The sequence below is a fragment of the Centruroides vittatus genome, unplaced genomic scaffold (genome assembly GCF_030686945.1).
Source record: "Centruroides vittatus isolate TY-2023 unplaced genomic scaffold, ASM3068694v2 contig_10, whole genome shotgun sequence".
Lineage (NCBI taxonomy): Eukaryota > Metazoa > Arthropoda > Arachnida > Scorpiones > Buthidae > Centruroides > Centruroides vittatus.
The window spans coordinates 3335058-3357651 of record NW_027120658.1 but is presented as its reverse complement, the minus strand read 5'-3'; the positions used below and the strand labels follow the sequence as shown (position 1 = coordinate 3357651).

The following is a 22594-nucleotide window of genomic DNA, read 5'->3' as shown; positions in this document are numbered from 1 at the left end:
AAACACTTATATTATTGTTAAAAGTAAGAAATATTAATTTATATATCTTAACAAATTGAAATAATCAAAGTTCTTGTGATGATGCACTTTAAAAAAAATTTTAGAAAAACAAAGTTTATATAGGGCACGTTTGGAAATTGTGACCAGTAACACCACAGTAGTGGTAACTGACGTCATCAGTCATAAGTGGTTATTTCAGGAGAGTGGCATATTTCTAAACAGACTGGTCATTTTGTGGTGAACATGGCGGAACGTTCTAATCGAGAAGAGACAATATCATTAATTCTATCATTGCTCTTGAATATTGATTCGGAAATGTATGACAACGAAGATTGGACAAATTCAAGTTCATCAGAAGAAGAAGGTGAACTTAGAGAATTTGGATGAATATCGGAGAAAACTCCAAAAGGTATGTGGAGGAAATTGTTTTGCAATTTTCTATGCAAATTTTTAAAAGTTATTTTAAAGTGACTCCAGAAACATTCTATAATAAAAATAAATCTTTTTAGATTTCGGAAAAACTCATAAACAACTGCAGCTGTGGTTATCAGACATTAGATCCAAGAAAACAAAATTCTGATGGTGTTATAAAAATAGATGCATAAAATTTTACAATTGCATAAAAAAAATATTTTTTCAAAGAATAAGCGAATCGAGAAAAATGCTTTGTTAAACCAGTTTTTCATTAATAGATAAATATTTTTACTTTCAGATCTGTAAGTGATCATTTTGATGTATCAAAAGTGACATTATGGTTTACAAGTAATAAAGTTTGGGAGGCAATTTCCAGTTTATCTGGCCAATTAATACATTTTCCATCAGGTGATAAACTTGAAGCTAATGCTTCTGCATTTAAAAAAGCATGTGGATTTCCTGGAGTGATTGGCTGCATTGATGGATCACATATATCCATTAAGGTATCAATAAGTCATCCAGAATCCTACATAAACTGAAAAGGTTTCCATTCAGTGTTACTCCAAGCTGTAGTGGATTCTAGGTTTGTAAATCATTCGTTTTGTTTAAATTTAAATTTTAAAATTAATTTCATTGACTTAACTATATTATTAGATGCATGTTTATAGACTGCTATGCAGAAGTTGGAAGAGTGCATTATGCTCATGTGTTTCAATGCTCTGGGGAGAAATTTGAGTGCTCTTTTTCCATCAGAATACACCTTTTAGGTGACTGCGTATCCACTGCAAGAACAATAATGCCATTTCGAGACAGTGGACATTTAAATCAATGGAGATTAATTTTAATCTGAAACTTAGTAAAACACAAAACATAGTGGAACGTGCCTTCAGCTTATCAAAAGGACATTTGAGATATGTGGATATGGGAAATCCTTATCTCATTCCAATATTTATGGCCTGCTGTGTTTTGCATAATATTTGTCAATTGTATGATGGCAGTTTAGAGGATAAACTCTAAATGTAAATAATGACAACTCTAGTGAATCCATACAAGATTCAACTAGTGCATGTGCTTGAGCACAGGACAAAAGAAACTTTTTAATGTAAATGTTGTGAAAATCAGTTTACAACATACAGTATTGGTGTTTATTGTTGTTTTGGTATCTATTTAGAAAGCATCGTGATTACATTATGTTTTTTAAATAGATACCGAAATAACAATAAACTTCAATATTTTATATTGCAAACTGATTTGTTACTGTTAACCATTTTTTAATAATCTGAAATAAAAAGTTATAAAACAATGTTGTTGTTATTGGCTGCTCGAATAATACATACATTGCCACTGTTCTTTCAAATGAATCACATCTAATTGGCAAAAATTTTTTTGTATTTAAAGCATACTACAAAGAGAGAACATTTTGTCAATATTTAATAGAATTTTTATTTTTCAACCAAACTCTTTAAAACACCTAACAGCTCTTTGCAGAATTCCATCTTATCCTCATGCTGTTTTCTCCTTAGTTGTAATAGTTCAGCATGTCGCTGTCTTCTTTCTTCCCTAGATTTTTCTTTTAGCATTTTGTATTCCTCAAACCATTCTGACTTCCACTTATGCTTTTGTGGGAGTTTAGGAAGAGGAGAGAGAGTTGATGTTGAAGGCTCAGTCCGGATGTTTACCAAATCTTCCGAATTGCTTTCCACCATGCCTACATAAAGATAATTATATATTGTAATATGACATTCAGACAAATCATTTGTTAATGCAGACAAAAGTCACTTACTCAAAACCTGTAAAGTTGAAGAGGAACTCTCAAATGTAGCAGGTGTTTTAATATTTGGCTGTCGTCCAAGAATGTCATCCATCATGGAAAAAAATTCCCACTGGCTTCTTCCGCGGCCAGTTTGCTTGTTTCCGTCTTTAATTTTCCTATAACTTTTCTTTAAATTTCTCCATTTTTCATCACATTGACTACCTGTGACAAGATAATTATTTTCTTGCAATGTTTTAGAAATTAAACTCCACACCTGCAAGATATAAATTTTGAGTCAGAATTAGTTTTTTTCATTTTGGTTTCTATGTTAAAGTCTAGCTCCTAATATTAATACAGAAGTTAACAATTAAATACTTAGTCATTCTTAAAATATATTTTCATTAAAAGCTTTGAACTGTAATAGGTTGAGGATTAAAATGTTTGTTTAGAAGACAGTTTATTTTGAAGGATCTATCATGTTAAGTACAGACTATTGGTTTAATGTGATGCCATATATCATATTTACTCACATATGAGATAAGGTTTTTATTTATCACAGCTTCAAATTCCTAGGTCATCCTATATGCATGAGCGGAAGATTGTTTACGTTTTTGCAAACAATTTTTGTGAAACGTGTTTGCATTTTTAACCAGATGCTTACCCTCTTGTGTTTAAAAACATAAGTATTTTATCTGGGTCATTTAAATTGTTCTTGTATATTGTCAGGAATAAAGATGGATAGCAATAGGAAAAGCAAAGCTTTTGAATTGAATTCCAGATTGAAATTCCGAAATCACACAGGAGCCTGATATAAGTTTTAATCCATTCCCACGTGAAAACATGATTATCAGAATTCGGAGAAACTTGTAATTGTAATTGACAGAGAGTGGATTTGACTGTCAAGAATTGGCGGGGGAAAAAAAGGGTTCCCGATTGTCCAGCTTTATACGAAAAAATTATGTTGTCGATTTTACAAGATTTTTCCTTAAAGCTTAGAATTGCCAGTAATTTTTGTGGGACAATGTGTTCATTTATGCTCATTTGATATTTTACTTGTGATTAAACAAAATAAAATTAGAACTGTCTTAATAAATCTAATTTTCTTTATTTTGATCGTTAAAGCCACACCTCATCTTATATGCAAGTAAATACGGTAATAAAAATTTTATCAAAAAGTTCATTAAAATTCATTTATATTTTTATTAACAATGTTGTATAGAATATACTTCTTCCAAAATGATAGATCCACTGCAATGTTTAAATAGTAAGCTGACTTTACTTATTATTAAGTGATATGTCCACCTTGGTCTATTAATTAACTTAATAAACTCACATTGTTTTTAAAAAATTTTCCTCTCCTTGTGTGTGATTTCATGCCAAGCATTAGTTGTTACCTTTTTAATGATTCCACTGATGTATATTACTTTTCATTCTTACATAAATTCACTCTTATTATTATTTTGTATTTTATACTATCCTGCATACTATTTTGCATAACAATTGCAATTTAAATGCTGAAGCAGAGTTGAATATCATTATACGGCAATTATATCCTGTGCAACGTTATCAAAACTGGTTATATTTTCATTTTAATGTTTTTTGATAAAATTATTATTACACAATATCATGATAAACCAATAATCAATTCCCCTCTAAGTTTTGTTTACTATTTCAAAGTGGCTCTATCATTTTGGAACAGACTGTAATAATTCCTTTGTAAAAGAAAAAATTTCATTTTAGACTCGAAATGTACTGTACATAGACTTCTGTATTTGCATTGCTTTAGTGCACTTGATATTAGCCAGAAGTATTGTAGTACTGGTCACGATAAATCAGTATTTTCTCTCTGCTCTATACTGTTTTGATAAAATTTTGGGTAATTGTTTTCTCTCTTAATTTTATTTACAATAGAGACATACATGCTATACATGTAGAATATTTGAGTGGCCCCTCAAATATTCTGTGTTTTGGATATGTCTAGCATGTACTGTACGTCTCTATTGTAAATAAAATTAAGAGAGAAAACATTGGTGTATGGCTTACCGAAAAGGTTTCCTGATGATAAATGAAGTTATCAGGAAACACGAGGCGAGCAGGTAGTTACGGCCACGTTTCGTACGCGTCCGCCGTTTAATGTGCCGCTCCGCGACGAAAACAAGCTTAAACAATGGCGTCTTCGAACGGTGCACACTCTGTAAGTATTCCTACAAGTTTTTTGTTTATAGTATATTTTATATGGTTCGTTCCCAAAAAATTTTACGTGTTTTAAAAATGTTCGAGTCAAATTAGTCTCGAATCGATTTATTTTATGGGTGAAAACCTTTCAAATTGCTGTACCCCCTAAACTGCACAAGTGCGGTGTTTTTTATCAACATCAAAAAGAATAAATAAACATTTACGTTACCTTCTTGCTTGGCCAACAAATATCGGAAAATTTATCTTCATGCTCTTTATATAGTGAAATCAGTAATTTTACTGCATTTGTTGGCCATCGACCATGCTGTCCGTCTGCTCCATCCGTTAAAGTCGAATTTAGGGACGAAATTGTTTTTTGAACATTCTGTTGTTCGCTTTGTGGGGCAGATTTTATTTCATCCAAAGTTTTAAAATCTCGGCCGCATTCTCTACAACGACACGGTGTGTCTGCCATCTTGTAATTCAATAGAATCGCTGTAACCGTTTTGTCACCGTGATTACTTCGGTACGTACCGCAAGACAACCGGTGACGTCTTAAACGCGGTTGGTTATTTAGGTCACATTCTCTGAACTTGTAGTTACCGGTTGCAATTTCCAGACGCGCTCCAAGGCTTTTAAAAATGTGACCTAAATAACAAACCGCGTTTAAAAATCATTGTTATGACGTCACCGGTTGTCCTGCGAGAATACGTTCGTAAAGTCGAACAAGTCACGGCTATTTCATACTATGACAGCTGGTCCGACTCCCAAGTCGTGTTGCCATGGCAACACGAGCAGTCGGTTCACCGACTGGTCGTTCCAGTCTGACAGATCTAAAAAAAGAAGTTAAATATTTGTAGTCAGGTCGGAGCTACAGCCAATGAGAGCTTCGAACTACAACCAATCAGACTGTGGATATATAAAAACTATCAAATCAATCAAACATAACTTTATATATATTTCTAATTTATTTAAATTTTCCCTTATACTTTTCTTTCTTTCATAACTGCTTGGAAACACATATGACTTTAATACAGTAGAGCATCGATTATCCGACTCAATTGGGGACTCGGGTTGGTCGGATAACCGAAAAGTATGAAAAAATACATTATTAGTATAATATATTAGTATGTTAGTATATCCCATGTAATTTAGCATATCGGGGAATACTATAGATTACTATCTATGGAATTTCGGGACTTTGAGTATATATCTGAACTGAGGGGACCGAGACGAGTTCAACGATACCCTACTTTTGGACCGGAGACGAAAAATAAAGTTATCATACTTTTTTCCGGCGATCGCGCGATGATAGGGAGTCGCGTCGCTCTCACCGCTAAGTCGGCCTCGCTATCGCGATCGGGAGTCGCGTCGCTTGTCGTTAAAATTGCCTTTAGTAGACGTTTTCCCCCTTTTTTTTACTTTGTTCAATAGCTACCGTGAATCAATAACTAGTGACGTTTAGCACATGGCGGCCTGCCGGCGGCTCCCCTCCGGGAGGTCAGTCGGAAGCACGAACAGTGGGAACGGCCGCCATGTTCGCTGCCATAAGTAACATTAACCGAAATGGCGATCTCGCAATGATCGGAAGTCGCATCGCTCTCTCCGCTCTCGTATCGCGTGTTTAACCCTACTGGAGACGACCGTAGTCAAACGTCATGGTTTGCAGACTTTACCGCAAGATGGCAGTACTAGCAACTATGGTGCCGTCTTCGTGAGAGCATTAAAAAAGTATGGTAAGTGAAAAAGTATGATAACTTTTTTATTTTTCGTCTCCGGTCCAAAAATAGGGTACCGTTGAACTTGTCTCGGTCCCCTGAGTTCCAATATATAATCAAAGTCCTGAAATTCCATAGATAGTAATCTATAGTACCAGCGCTGGATTAAGCCTCTAGCGGGCCCTAGACAAAATTTAAATTGGGGCCCCATTTAAATAAGTTGCATCTAAACAAATCTTATATAATGTGACATTAGCGTAGCTAGCATGGGTGACACCCGGTGCGGATATAGTAGTGTCACCCATAACTTTTTAACTCTTTTATAAAACACTATTGAATTGTAATATCTTCGCACTCGAGCAACTTGAACGCTATATCGAATATGCGATGTCGCGACGTATAAGTGTAGATTTAGAAAATAAATCATAACCATCCGTACATCAGTACTACCACGAGACGCGGCCCTAGGAATATTTCTAGATGGCGCGAGAGATCCCGTGGCGTACATTACTTCTGACGCACGGGTGGCTGTTGACTTTTTTTTGTTTTTTAGGTAATGGCTAGTCGAGCGGAGCTTAGTAAGAATTGTTAAATACAGCCCCTTTTCTGTCCTATCAAATTTCGATTCGAGTTTCGAAATTGAAACAGAGAAATCTTCTGCACTGAAGCCAGGCCCCTCTGAATTACGGGCCCTTTTTTTTTTTTTCTTTTTAACTCTTTCCGCCCTGTGGGCACTAAGAGGGCCTCTTTTAGTAGGCCCATTATGGGTTCGGCCAGGCCCACAATGGGGCGACCGGGTGGTGAGGGACGGGGCCCGACGTATCCGAACGGACCACCCCCCGAAAAATTCCTGGGGATTATTCGACCCGTTCGGATTCGATCCCGGGTCCCCCAGAGCGGTAGGCTGCCACCTTTACCGCTCGGCCATCCGACCGTCGAATTACGGGCCCTAGACATTTGTCTACTTTGCCTATTCGATAATCCGGCCCTGTATAGTACACCCGTATATCGCTATTAACCTACTTCGCGTTGAATTTTCATCGATGTTAAGCCTAACAAAATTTTTAAAAAAATAATAATCGTCACTATTGTATCGTTAAAAATTATTTCTTTATTTTGCACAAAATAAATACAGTACTGTACTGTATATTGAAAAATATAAAACAAAAAAAATATATATTCGGGTTACATATTTTACATAAAGTAGGCCTATACATTAGAAAAAGAAGTCTAAAATTTTCTTTTGCTTCACAGCTGTCACTCGTTTTTTTGCCGCTAAATCTCGCACACGTTTTAAAAACAGCAATTGGATAGGGTCGTTAAATAAAATTAAGCCTGATTTAAATACTGGCCTCCCTGTCATGGTCGAGCCATGTTGCCAGCTAAAGCACGCAAACATTTAACAAAAATAATATTAAAGTAGCCGAGACATAGCCAAATATTGTAGCGCCACATCACTAGCGGACATTTGAATTTGCCGACTAGAACGCGGTCGGTTAAATGATGTGACGGTTCATCTGGGGTCTACTAATCGATGCTCTACTGTATATATATTAAAAAACGTCAACGTGATGAGAAAAGATGTTATTATTTAGACTTTCCGAAAAGTCTAAATAATAACATCTTTTCTCATCTTCCCATCTTTCAATTCTTCCGAAAGAATTTATAAACGAAGATCACATCCGCAAAGTTTAACCAGATTGATTACAAAAATATTTTTAAAAATTAGAAAAACAAAACGATTTCTAACACCCGTTCTGATTGGTCCTTACGAATCGGCCACCGACATTCGTACTCAATGTGAATGCTTTTACTACTAGTCGGTCCGATTATAGGATCGGTCACAGTGAGAAATAGTCCTTAACTCATACACTATCAGAATACATTTGTATTTATTAATTTTAAATCTACTTATTAGTTTTTTGAATTTTTGCTCGTTATGGTATGTCATAAATGGTCAATAATTAATATGTAGCTTATTTGTGGCAGGAGGACTCTGAAAGTTCTTTACTTGTCAGAACCTGTAATATCTGGAATAATTGTGTTTATGCTGTCTTAATTTTTAACCATGCCCAGTGGCTTCAATAACTGCGTAACTCCAGGTTGTGCAAATTGGGCATGAACTAGAAATCTTCCAGGCTACAGGTGAAAAAACACATCTGTCTTTTCATAAATGCATTAAAGACGATTCCACCCACATGAGTTGAATCGGAAAGGGCATTCTTGGTAGCAGGCTTTTCATTAGTTAAATAAGAACCAGATCGAGTGATTGGAGTATTGACCATCTTCGCTTTTTAAAATCTTGCAAAATATTATTGTAAATTTTTATATTATGTTCTATTTAAAAACTAAAATTACTTTTTTAAGTTAGAAGTTTGATCTTTCATTTTTTTTTTAAATTTTCAACTCAATTAAAAGCATTTGTTGTTGTTGTCGTTGTTGTTGTCGTTGTATGCAGTTTTCAGCAAACTTTAATGAATTTTTTCCATTTGTGAAAATTTCTACGTAATTCAACGGTAATTTTTAATATATATCTTATACAGCGTTAATAATATGATTTTTGAGGTTGAAAACGTACTAAATTACTTCAAAAAATGAAAAATAATTATATCATTTGATTTCAAGATATTTTGTATATCTTAAAAATAATTAATTCTATCCCGGAAAACATTTCACTTTTATCCCGGAATCTCGCAAAAGACCGGGAAATGAGAAAAACTAGTTTCGAACGAAGTTCACGAAGGAAAGAGTTATTTTACTTCGTTAAGAAAATGGCGCTACATGAGTGTTTAAATTGTGGTTTAACTCTTTCGACTTTACTAACGTACGCCAAAGTAATCACGGTGACAAAGAGGTTACAGCGGTTCTATTGAATTACAAGATGGCGGGCACATTGTATCGTGTGACGAATGTGGCCGTGATTTTAAACATTTAGAGAAAATAAAACAACATTTTGTTTCCGCGACACAAAACGACCAAGATCAGAAAGTTACGTCGTCCCAAATTTTAGATGAGGCAAGACAGCAAGGGCCGGATGGCCGAGCGGTAAAGGTGGCAGCCTACCGCTCTGGGGGACCCGGGATCGAATCCGAACGGGTCGAATAATCCCCAGGAATTTTTCGGAAGGTGGTCCGTTCGGATATGTCGGGCCCCGTCCCTCACCACCCGGTCGCCCCATTGTGGGCCTGGCCGAACCCATAATGGGCCTACTAAAAGAGGCCCTCTCAGTGCCCACAGGGTGAAAAGAGTTTAAAAAAAAAAGAGGCAAGACAGCATGGAAAATGGCCAGAAAAAGCTACGATATTATTGATTTTGCAGTATAAACTAAACGAAGATAAATTTTTCTGCGATACTTGTTAAAAAAAATTCTACAAGTTCATTTTCATCTTTTGATGAACTTGTCGAATCATCCTCATATGATTTTGAATCGATATTCGAGAGCAATGAAAAAATTAATATCATCTCTCTCGACTTTCCGCCATTTTTAAACACCACAAAATAACCAGAGTGTTTAAAAATGCGCTAATCGCCTGGAATAACCGGCTATGACCGATGACGTCAGTCACCAATGCCGCAGTGTTACCGGTTAGAATTTCCAAACGCGCCCATAGTGAATCTTGACTCGTCGCCATATTTTGGTGTTGCGATCCACTAGGGGTCTGATTTTACGAATTAAAAGTTTTGGTATTATACATACATACATGAAAAGAGAATTACATGAGAAAATAACTGCCCTAATGGTTATCGAAGATTACGCGCATAAATGATTATATAGTAATTAAGACATTATTATTTTATTGTTTCCATTTAAAAGCTCTTGATTTTTTGATTGAAAAATGAGTACGAACCATAAACTAGAAAAATGTTGGATAGCAGAGAGTGCTTTCAGTTTGTAAAGATCACCTGAACGAAGTTCCATGTATTGACAACAATGACAATTGGAAACCAAAACTATGGAAATATCTGTTTAAGCAGGTTTTACTGTAATATTTAAAGTAAAACCTGCGTAAACCGGAGTCGCACAATACCGAATATTTTTTTCCGTTTTGAACAAATTATTTTTAATATAGAAAATCGTTCTGGTTCGAAAACTTTTCCTGTTTGTGCAGGTTTCCCTATTTATTCAGGTTCCGCTTTGGACAGGTTTTTTTCTGTATGTATAAGTGGATTAGCTTAAATAATTAATATACTTAGCATATTAGCGAAGTTGCGGCCGAAGTTTTCATCTTTAAAACGTGAACGTTGAGCGCCGCTTACAAGATAGCGGCGCTCGACGTTCACGTTTTAGAGATGAAAACTTCGGCCGCAACCTCGCTATCGTGTATTACTTATTCTGTTTCCATTGAAAATAATGTTCGTGTAAGTACAGTACTAACAATTTCTTTGTCTTAATCGGTGTGTAATGCAAGATTCTTTTAGAAGTTATCTTTAACATTAGATGGACTAAATTATTATTACGTAAGGAACAGATATTTGCTATTGAATTTATAAATTACAAATGCAACGTATCTGGGATCACCTCCAGAAAAATTGCTCGCCACGATTCGGATCACGGGTCCTCAGAGCGGTAGGCTGATGCCGTAACTACTCGACCATCTATTAAATAAGTTAGGCCCAAAAAGTTTTTTTAATTAATAAATTTCATTTGTTAAAAATAAAATTTAATAAGAGGCCATTAAAATATATATACCTTGGTACTTGTGGACCTGGACCCCATACGACTTCAAAGAGAAGTAGTGGGGCCATCTCTTTGCTCGCGGATTGTGATTATTTCAGTGTAATGACTGACTGAAATTTAAATTTACTCTTTCAATATATCTCTGCTTTATAAAATTGTTATTCAAAACAAACCAAAATAGAAAGTATAAAACAAATTTCAACAGAGGAGCGCCCTTCCCGAGCCTATCAATTTAAATCCTAAAGGTATTTATTTTATATATATGTTACAGTAAAAACCCGTTTTTAGTTAAAACGCGTTTTAACTAGTTGTAACTAGATTTTACTAAATGTCATTGTTAAAACCCGTTTTGTCTAGTTAAAACTAGAATTTACTGCTGTACATGTATTGATTTTAGATAAAACTAGTTTTAACTTTTAACATTAGTTAAAACTAATTTTAGCTACATAAATATGTTTGGGAGAAATAAATAAAGTGATGATTGGGATTAAAACACTTGTATTATTTAATACGATATTTATTGAAAATATTGGTCACACATCTGTGTTATTAACAAGGATGACGCCAGCCAATGGGCCAGGGGGGGCAAGATGATATAAATTGATAGAGGATATGAATTGTATGTAGGTAAAATAAAAACGATTCATAAATTTTAAGAAGCTTAAGAAGATTATTTTAATTAAAACATAATCTTGGGTTTTTCGCGCGGGAATTATAGGCCTAAATCGGGCAATAAATAACTTAGCATTTAAATAATTTTTTTCGCATGTCTAGGGAGGGGCAACTGCCCCTCTGCCCCCCTCTGGCGACGCCCTTGCGATAGACGAGAAACTGTTTTTTTGTTTTTTTTTTTGCGCGTTGACACATGGCATTTTGGTTATTCGGGACGTTAACCAAGTGCCGGGTGTCCTCGATTGTTGGAGATTATATCAATCTCCGTTCTTTCTTTCATTCATTTTGATTGGTCGTTCTCCCTCGATCACGCTCCCCGAGAGGTTGGCCCCTGGTTACTAGACGCAACGAGAATCTTACCTGGAGTGCGAAAAAAGTCAAAATCTAAGATGAATTCCATCTTCCACGATCATAGGACGACTTCCTTCCGCGATTTATGGTTTCTGCCTGGCAGTTTGATATAAACAACGGGTGTCCGACTACAAACGACTTTTACCTATGTTTTTTTAAACTAATAAATTTTTCTCTAAATTAACTGTTTTTCGCGTCTTTCGTGACGGCTTAGAGCTGTCCGGAACTTCACATTTCCATAAAAGTGTTAAACAAATACTGGAAATGACAAAAATAAACAATTTGTGTATTTTAGTTCTAAAATACAAATAATACATACATAATACAAATTGATACGATACTAACAATGATAGAAAAACTTGTTTTTTAATTTTTTATAAACTAACTCTATTCGGCGATTTTTTCCGCAAAGTCGTTAATTACTTTATCACAAAAGTCGCTGGTCGTGGACTTCATCAACGTATTTAAAAGCTCTTTCAAATACGTTGATGGAATACGAAAGCAACGCTAGCGACGACAACTTTTCCTCCGATCGCGTGTTCCTGGCCAATGTATGAATTTGCTTCGTGGTCGAAAAACTGCGCTCAACAGACGCACTGGTAAATGATACCGTAAATATTAATGATATTAAATCATATAATTCTTTTAGTACGTCTTTGTTCGGATCGACATTAATTATAATATGTTTTATGTTTAAGAGTTACTTGTCAATATAGTCTGGACACGAATATAAATATTGCGATTCACTACGTAATTTAGATAAATCAAAAAATTTCCCATAAAATTTACTTAATTTAAAGAATTAAAACGCGCTTGGAAAAATTGTTTTTCGTAATATTAAAATTATTAACATCTAAAAGTGATAAAAATTGTAAAGATTTTATGTCTGAAAATCTGTCAATATAATTATAGTATAATTAAAAGAAAATTATAATCAAATACAACTTTGCAGAAAAACGTACATAAAAATAACATTGAATACTCTTTACTTTTTAAATCTTAAACAATTCACTTAGTCAGATAGCTCCCTGCCCAGTGGCTAAGGGATAGAATCGTTGGAAGCGTGTAGCTTCCACCAGCTAAAGCGGCTGAGGTTGGTGCTCTGTAAAGCGCATGCGCCAATGCCCTCTGGCTGCTTTACACCATTCAGTTATTCTCGCCCTGGAAGCTGTCTCGTAAGCGCTTCCATTCCGCCACTGATATTCGAATATACAATAGCAATCTTATCGTTTTTTTTCACATGTAGTATAGAAATTTGTAATGAGATACATAATGCAATTATAATAAAATGTTAATTTTAATTAATTCAAAATATAATTAAAATAAAGACCAAATCTGCCCAAAGAGGGATCACCATTTATTTTGTGTTCCAAGACAAACACTTTTCGGCGACTGACCTTTCTTTGGGCAGATTTGGTCTTTATTTTAATTATAGAAAAATTCTCCATCGGACGAAAATTTACTGTAGTTCAAAATATGTTAAAATATGAAAATTTATATTTTAGAAAATACAAGGGAAGGGTCAATTGGAAGGTGGAAGAGGCGCTTCCACCGCTTTCAATGACGCCACGCCACTGATATGTTAATAATTTAGGCTACTGAGTTTAAAGTATTGTTTATTGTCTTTAAATTTTCACTTGAAAGAGAAAAGAATGCAGAAAATAAATTGTAGAAAATATCCTAACGAAATCTTGTAGACATCATACGGTAATCATTAGGGTACCTTCGTAAAGTCGAGCAAGTTAAACGAATTACTCTGATGAGACGGTTATAAAGTACTAATTCTGCTCATCGCTCTATATTGACGTTTTTCGACTTTGTATATAGAAGAAGGAGCAGAATTCATGAACTTCCAGACGAAACTCTAACGAAATTCACAGAGGAAAGTGGTTCACAATACGGACTCCGAGTTCACATCGTGAAGAAAATGGCTTCCGACGATATTGATACATTATTTCTAAATTCATTCGAGTGTAGAAATTGTGGATTAAAAAGTGAATGACACAAATAACTATCCACGTAGAGCAATCCGAAAAAAATATTTCGAATAAAATTACACTAGCAACATTCATAGCTTCAGAAATAGCTATTTTGTTGTAAACAAATCGTTCAAAATGTGTAGCAAAAGACGTTAAAAGTTTAGTTTTGAAGGTAGTGATAAGTTTATTTTTTAAAAAAATTGTAAATGCTAATAACGAGTAAAATCTTCATTAAGTCTGAACCCACTCGAGAAATGACACATGACCCACCTCTAACTGTACTCCCTCGTCCTTTAACCACCAAAATTTAATAGCATGAACCCCCGATACACAAACCTTCCTACAAAATTTCAGAAAATTTTGACAAAACGCACAGGAATTATTAAGCTTCTAACGCACAGGTGTTATTGGTAGTGATGCAACGAATATTCGGTTACTATTCGATATTCGGCCGAATACCGAATACCTAAAAACAGGAGTAAGATATAACAAAAACACAGTAAATTAATCATTTTGGTATTTAGATTTAGTGTTATAACTTATAACCTGCACAAAATAAAAAACAAAATAATATTAGTCACATGTATTCACAATTTTTAATTACAAAGATCGGCATACGTCAGTGGCCTGCCGTCATTGGAAGCGGTGGAAGCGCCGCTTTCCTTGTATTTTCTAAAAAATAAATACATATTGTGCGATTATTTTCATATAATTAAAATTAATATTTTATTATAACCGCATTATGTATCTTATTACAAATTTCTATACAACATGTGAAAAAAACGATAAGATTGATATTGTATAATCGAATATCAGTGGCGGAATGGAAGCGCTGTATTGTCAGCTTCCAAACAGCCAAATTATACTCATTCGCGCATGCGCTTTATCAGAGCACCAACCTCACCCGGTTTAGCTGGTGGAAGCTACACACGTATAACGCTTCCAATTCTATCCAAGACCGGTCCTGGGCTGTTAGTCGCCTGCCTGTTAGATATTTGGACGCCCTCGCCCCAATATGTGAATCACGAGTAGATTTATAACTTAACCCAACCGATAAGAATTTACTGGTATGTTTTTATGATAGTTCTGTATAGATGACAAAAGTTTAAAAAAATCCATTAAAATATTTGATATTTTTATTCCGCTCTCCTATGTTATATTACTTACGGATTTCAATGTTAAACCAGTGATATTACGATTTCGTATGTCCCATCTATAAGGGTATGTAGAAAAAAGCGTGAATTCTTGTACAAATTCTTGTACAATGTTAAAAAAATTAACTATTACTTTGGCAGCATCATTTACAACTAAATTTAATGAATGAGACGCACGAGGTACAAAAAAGCTCCAGAATTTATTTTCCTTAAATTTACGATTTATGTATCCGTTATCATAAAAGTTTCTTTCCACTTCTTTCCCAAGACTACAGATATTCAAGTACAAAGTGACTAGTTTCGACTTATTTCTAATTAAGAAGTATTTAAATAATTAAGCGATTAGGGAATTAGAAACATAAATAAAACCCTGATAAAAGAGCCGAAATTTTACTCAGGGCCGGATTTACCAATCCAGGGGCCCTGGGCACAAATTCGGTGGGGATCCCCTTTAAGAGTAGGCAAATTCGATGATTTAGAAAATTTACACAAAATACTGTACAGTACTTTCAATTAGATTTGAACTAGAAAGTTGTAAATTTCATTTAAAAATAAGGTTATTGTAAACATACATATATTTTATTGTGTAAAACTAATTATTTTAATTTAACTGAAAAATACCTATGTGAAATTTTTTCCCGAAATTTTCCGATGTTTCATAGACTTTTTCCCGGGTTCGGTTTCTCTGCCTGTTGCCCTCATGATTAGCCACACTAGGCTGTCGCGGTAATAGAAAAAAAATTATGTTTAAACATAATTTTTTTTTAGTTTTGTGGGGGCCCTGGGCACAGGCCCCAAATGCCCTTATGTAAATCCGGCCCTGATTTTACTTAAACAGAAGCTTAACCGAACCAATCTCTTGCCGAGTACAGTAATATTAGATGTAATAAAGACAGAAATTTTCCCAGTTTAACGAGAGTGACCGAAAAGTTGTAAATTTTGGAAATTTCCGTGGACCCTGGTCCTAAAACGAATTAGTTAGAAAACAAATGACGGACAATCTATTAAGTTTAACATATTTAGATTTTTATAGCTATGGCGAGAAACGTTTAAAATGTACAACAACCTTTCGCCTCCTTTGAGGTATACGAGTGATGCGACAAAAGAGGCATTTGACATTGACCGGTATCGGCACCCTCGGGATTTGGCAGCCCGCGTGCATGCACCTACCGGGACCGTCTCTAATTCCATCCATTAGTCACTCGTAGGGAGCTATTTGACTAAGTGAATTGTTTTAAGATTTAAAAAGTAAAGATTTTATTTTTATGTACGTTTCTTTGCAAAGCTATATTTAATTATAATTTTCTTTAAAAGTATATTCGTACAATTGAAGAATATTTTGTACCAGGTACGAGTATGTACTGTACATCCACCACACATTTTATTTCACCAAGTAAGTTTTTATTATTTTATTTATAATTTTAGCTCTTATATCGTGGCTAGCGATTCGGAATGTAATTGTGATATTAAAACTACATTTAGAGAAGTCTACGGTTTTTACTGGCTTATCGAACAAACAATATGAATGGAACCAAGATTACACTGACGCGCAGTTAACTTATTGCCCCTGGAAGTCGGCTTCTCGCAGAAACACAGCTTCCCTATCATCAAGTGTCACAGCACGCCACTGGCACACGTACACACCTAATCGTTCGAGAATCGTCGCACATCTGAGGGTCTGACCCCCGCCTATCCTTCTTTTTAAGCGCTCGTCTTTCCTCTTTCCTTTCTCTTTCCTCTATCGCTCTAGTCCACGTATGCCTATGCATACATCATAATGTGCGCGCACGATACTTTCGATTCGTCACTTTTCCGTCGTAGTCGTAGATTTCCCATTTTACAATTACGTGACTCATAGCCTGGTGATAACGGAGAAAAGAGACAGATAGAACATCGGTATAAGTCACAGTTATGATTTCACAGATTCGAGACAGCTTGGTAACCTGAACGCCCAGGCTTTCGCCCATGCACGCTAAGTGACTTTCATTACAAGCATTTAGCTTTCCGAAGTCTATGAGAGCAATTATTTGGCATTGACGGCCGCGAATTTCGCGCCAATAAGCTGCCTCGACTTGTTCGATTATGTTATCAACTCAATTTCATATTTATTTTCACATTTTCACTTCGCGGTCCTTCTCTGTTCTTTTTCAGTTATTTACACGTGTAGGTCATTTCATTGTTATCCACATTTGATATCATCACTTATCACATACTGCCAAGACGCTCTTGTCTGTCCGCTACAACTGTCAAGAATTAACGCGACTGGCGAAGCGTAGTGACAGCGGGCCAATAGAGAGCAGGGTCCTTGCCATAATGCGGTTTGCTCGCCAATTTTCGTACGTGCGTTAATCAAGCCGAATAGTTTTATATATTCGGCCGAGGCCGAATATACTATTCGTTGCTACACTAGTTATTGGGCAAATAAAATTGTGCAGCCCACACAGAAACACCAACATACATAAAACCCCAATTTTTGCATTTTTCGACCTTTCAAGATTCCCAGAGTCAAAAAATTAAAAATTTTGAGGGTCATTTTTGACTGATTACCATACTTTCCATCGGTTATATATGGATATAAGAGGATGTCTCTAAATGATGTTCACACTGGAAGGGAGAGAGGGTTTTTTTTTTTCTGTAACTCTTTTCGCCCAGTGGGCACTAAGAGGGCCTCTTATAGCAAGCCCATTATGAGTTCGGCCAGGCCCACAATGGGGTGGCCGGGTGGTGAGGGACGGGGACCGAGATATCCGGACGGACCACCCCCCGAAAAATTCCTGGGGATTTTTCGACCCGTCCGGATTCGAACCCGGGTCCCCCAGGGCGGTAGGCTGCTAACCTTGACCGCTCGGCCATCCGGCCGCTGGGAGAGAGGGTTTTTTTTTTTTTTTTTTTTTAAACTCTTTCCGCCCTGTGGGCACTAAGAGGGCCTCTTTTAGTAGGCCCATTATGGGTTCGGCCAGGCCCACAATGGGGCGACCGGGTGGTGAGGGACGGGGCCCGACATATTCGAACGGACCACCCCCCGAAAAATTCCTGGGATTATTCGACCCGTTCGGATTCGATCCCGGGTCCCCCAGAGCGGTAGGCTGCCACCTTTACCGCTCGGCCATCCGGCCGTCAGGGGGGAGAGGGTTTTTTTTTTTTTTTTTTTTTTTGTAACTCTTTCCGCCCAGTGGGCACTAAGAGGGCCTCTTATAGCAAGCCCATTATGGGTTCGGCCAGGCCCACAATGGGGCAGCCGGGTGGTGAGGGACGGGGACCGAGATATCTGGACGGACCACCCCCCGAAAAATTCCTGGGGATTTTTCGACCCGTCCAGATTCGATCCCGGGTCCCCCAGGGCGGTAGGCTGCTAACCTTGACCGCTCGGCCATCCGGCCGCTGGGAGAGAGGGGTTTTTTTTTTTTTTTTTTTTTAACTCTTTCCACCCTGTGGGCACTAAGAGGGCCTCTTTTAGTAGGCCCATTATGGGTTCGGCCAGGCCCACAATGGGGCGACCGGGTGGTGAGGGACGGGGCCTGACATATTCGAACGGACCACCCCCCGAAAAATTCCTGGGGATTATTCGACCCGTTCGGATTCGATCCCGGGTCCCCCAGAGCGGTAGGCTGCCACCTTTACCGCTCGGCCATCCGGCCGTCAGGGGGGAGAGGGTTTTTTTTTTTTTTTTTTTTTTTTTAACTCTTTCCGCTCTGTGGGCACTAAGAGGGCCTCTTATAGCAAGCCCATTATGGGTTCGGCCAGGCCCACAATGGGGCGGCCGGATGGTGAGGGACGGGGACCGACATATCCGGACGGACCACCCCCTTGAAAAATTCCTGGGGATTTTTCGACCTGTCTGGACTCGATCCCGGGTCCCCCAGGGCGGCAGGCTGCTAACCTTGACCGCTCGGCCATCCGGCCGCTGGGGAGAGGGGTTAGAAAACGTTGGACAAAGTCGGACAAGGGGGAGGATTTGAATTTCAATGGACGTCCATTTATTTCATTAAATTTTATACAATTAATGCATATCATTACATTTACTTCAGAATTTCCTGTGTTTCGTTTATAGTTATGGCATCAAGGTTTTAAGGGGATCTAGTTTTGTTTGATGTTCGAAGAGAGAATGGGGTTACGGAAACTTAAAAAAACTGGGACAAGAGGGGAGGCGGGAGTAAAAATTTCAAGAAAAATGCGCACGTAATTTATGAACAGCCCCTAACAGCCAGGAAAGTAATTTCCTCTGTTACATATAACAGAGGAAATTACATCAAATTTATGGCTTTCCCGGCTTAACAGCCGGGTAAGCCATAAATTTGGTGTAATTTGCAAGATTTGTAAACTTTGTGAAATATTTTCATTAAATTTTGAAAAATTTCATTCGATTTGTTCCGTAATAACTCCTAATCCGGGAATCACTAGCTGCATTAATAGAAAAGTTTTACGTTAATGGCGAAATCTGTGTCATTTTTGGCAATGTTTTCTCTTAATAGCTTCACGCTGTCTCCTAATTTTGGAATTTTTGTCTCATTTCACTAAACTTATTCTCTGAATTTAAAAAAGTTTACTCTATTTCTTGATAAGTTGTTCTTATTTTCTTAAATCCTTCGCTTAAATAAAATAAAAAACATATTTACTTGTTTTCTGCAGTGTCACGAAGATATCAGTTCAGAGATGAACAAAATTTACGATAATAATCAATATAATAATAATAATAATAAACATGGCATTGTGATTTCCCCTTTCAATATGACTTCTAGTCTGCCCGAGCGAGTCGTGGCACGTGATAGCAAACGTAATAGCAAACGTAGCATTTGTAAGTTGAATAAAATTCAACTTAAAAATCAGTGATGACGAAATGATTTCGGCAAAACGTGCGCAATCTCGTCACTTCAACCAATTAGGAGCTAAACAGACTTGCAACATACTATCAATAATTGCAACTGACAGCTGTTGAGTTGTTCCTCTCCGGTCTGACGTCATACTAAGCTAATCAATGGTGATTTGTACTTGAGCTTTGGAACGTGACCGCACGGTGGTGAAACGTCGACATTGTTAATAAAATAAATTAGCAATATTACGTGGCAACATGTTTAAAAATTTAAATAGCTCGGAGCCTCGAGTTGTCCCTCTAATACTCTATTCACAGTGTACATTTTAAGCCAGCTTAAGGAATGAAATATAAACGGAACTGACTTAACGTTAAACCGGTTTAACTACCCGAAACAGGACACTTAAGTCGCTTCACGAGGTCCGCCACAAGTTCAAAAATGATGGCGGAAGCAGATGTACAGGTACAAATGTTCGAACAAACGATACTCTTAATTGTAAAAGCCTTACTGTCCTTAAATTCTAATATTATTGTTAATAGTCTACTTGGACTTTACTTATTAATAGGACTTTATACTGGTGTTTAGTTCAGACTCAAGAATAATTAAATACTGTTTAATTTTAATGTAATTAAACATAAAAACGAAAAAAACGAAAGAAATGTGTTAATTTTGAAGAAAAAGCTTCAAAGTACAATTTCTTTTGTCTCGCCTTTCTGCGAAATTTGACACCGATGAGTCATTGTGTTTACAGCTGGATGACCTTGAGAACAGCTGGTATCGTCTTTCGCGGGACATTCTCGTAAACGTCTCAGGAGGAGAAGGATAAAAAGTAGGGTGAATACTAGGTGGTGGTATATTTCTAAATATTTTTTTAAAATTACGATTTTAATTGAAATTTCCGACCCCCCGACTTAATTAAACATATATATAATAAAATCTATTAATTAAAAAAATTAAAAAACTATTGGATGTTGTTTTTGACATCAGAAAATAGCTTTAAATAACTTTACCGAAGTAAAATCGGTGCACTAGAACTTTAGAAGGATGAATGAAGTTCCATAAAAAAATCCCATAAAAAAACAATTAAGCGTTAATTGCGCGTCATTAAAGGTTAATTAAAATCGCAATAAAATTTTTTCGCGCGGGTAAAAATTTTTCGAAAAATTTGGAGACAAAACATTCGAAAAATAAAAAAAAAAAAAAAAAAAAAAAAAAAAAAAAAAAAAAATTAGGGGCCCAAAGTACCATTGTTTGTAACGCTATGTAACTTGCCCGAGATAACTCGGGTTAAGGTCTTAAGGGGACACCAGTATAAAGTCCTATTAATAAGTAAAGTCTAAGTAGACAATTAACAATAATATTAAAACGATACTCTTCTCTGTTAGCATGTATATGCTGCTTCGGTACAAGAAGTTTAAATGATAATATAAATTTCTTGTTTACGAATATATATATATATATATATATATATAATATATATAATATAAATTTCTGTCAAAAATCCATTCTTATCACAGTTCTATCGCTAAAGTGATATAAACATTGAGAGAATCGTGCTGCCAACGACAACGACATCACTGATAATAAATGTTAATAATTCCTAACTGACGTCTTATGCTCTTTAAATAAGTTATTTATAATTTAAATTACTAAATATAAATTAATTTATGATGATTTACGAAAAATAAGCAAAAGTTTGATTTTATTTAAAATGTAATATTGAGTACACCCACTTGAGGGCTAAGCGAATAATTCGCTTTAATTACTAGTGTGAACGAGTAGTTAATCTTGTTTTCGACAATGCGACTTAACTCAATTCTGCTTAAATCTTAATCCCGCTTAAAATGTACAGTGCGAATAGGGTATAAAGATTGACGGCCGGATGGCCGAGCGGTCAAGGTGGCAGCCTACCGCTCTGGGGACCCGGGATCGAATTCGAACGGGTCGAATAATCCCCAGGAATTTTTCGGGGGGTGGTCCGTTCGGATATGTCGGGCCCCGTCCCTCACCACCCGGTCGCCCCATTGTGGGCCTGGCCGAACCCATAATGGGCCGTCTATAAGAGGCCCTCTTAGTGCCCACAGGGAGGAAAGAGTTAAAAAAAAAGGGTATAAAGATCCGAGATCGAATTTGGATTGGATTATTTGTACGGCAGCAACGCGATAAGTATACGGGTGATCTGCCAAAGAGGGATGCCTCCCAGGAGGCTTTTTTATGGGATACTGGCCCCTATTTAGATTGTTACAAACGTGAAGAAAACCCGGAAAATTCCACGTGACCAACCGTTAGCCAGGCACGAATCTATCATCAACCATCAATGTTGTGGTTTTATCCACTCGCCACTGGTGGACCAACAAAACCCTGTAATTAATTTTTCGGGAGTGGTCCGTACCAGATATGTCGGGCCAGTCCCTCACATTCCCCAATTGCCCCATTGTGCTCCCAAAGTTAAATATTTAAATTTAAATTTAAAATATTTTAAAATAATTGTAACCAAAGATAAACTAAATGATCTGTAATTCACAATATATAAAGATTTTTATCCATAAAAAAACTAATAAAAAATTTTTTTTTCAAAAAATTCACCTTGAGATATTAAATGAAAGATGTTTAACTTTTTTTTATAAATTACAAATTAAGCGTGTATATGTTACAACATTTTAAAATTAGGTTAAGTTTACTGATCTTCAGTGAAGTAATTCAATATAATGCTAGCCTACGGGGCTTATGAAGTAAACGAATGACAACAGAAGATAAACTTTTAATCTCCTACGTTAGGAATAATAACGTCAACACAAAAAGATAAAATTTTTGTATTGGTCTTTTCGAAATTTTCAGTTGTGTTAAGCAATAATTAATCATTTCAATTATCCTTTGTAAAACATTATC

General features: G+C 36.3%; 1 protein-coding gene and 1 long non-coding RNA gene across 6 annotated transcripts in view; one reads left to right on the top strand and one right to left on the bottom strand.

Annotated features, from left to right (window-relative positions):
- The first annotated feature begins 715 nt into the window (after positions 1-715).
- Positions 716-1717, top strand: LOC136975246 (uncharacterized). Its single transcript, XR_010880771.1, has 2 exons — positions 716-997; positions 1069-1717. It is a non-coding gene; the product is annotated as an uncharacterized lncRNA (long non-coding RNA).
- A 115-nt stretch (positions 1718-1832) lies between these two features.
- The window catches only part of LOC136975009 (uncharacterized), a 28555-nt gene continuing 7793 nt past the window's right edge, over positions 1833-22594 (bottom strand). The window contains exons 2-4 of one of the 5 annotated variants that reach the window (XR_010880766.1): positions 11771-12019; positions 2198-2441; positions 1833-2122 (exon numbers count right to left, since the gene is read on the bottom strand). Coding sequence is in view for 2 of the 5 variants with exons in the window: in XM_067270029.1 (XP_067126130.1) it covers positions 1857-2122; positions 2198-2441; positions 4572-4817 (756 nt within the window). In the remaining 3 variants the exon portion in view is untranslated. Of the gene's footprint in view, positions 2123-2197; positions 2442-4210; positions 4354-4571; positions 4949-11770; positions 12020-22594 lie in introns of those variants that run through there. The other 4 variants (XR_010880762.1, XM_067270102.1, XM_067270029.1 and 1 more) reach the window with 4 other exon arrangements.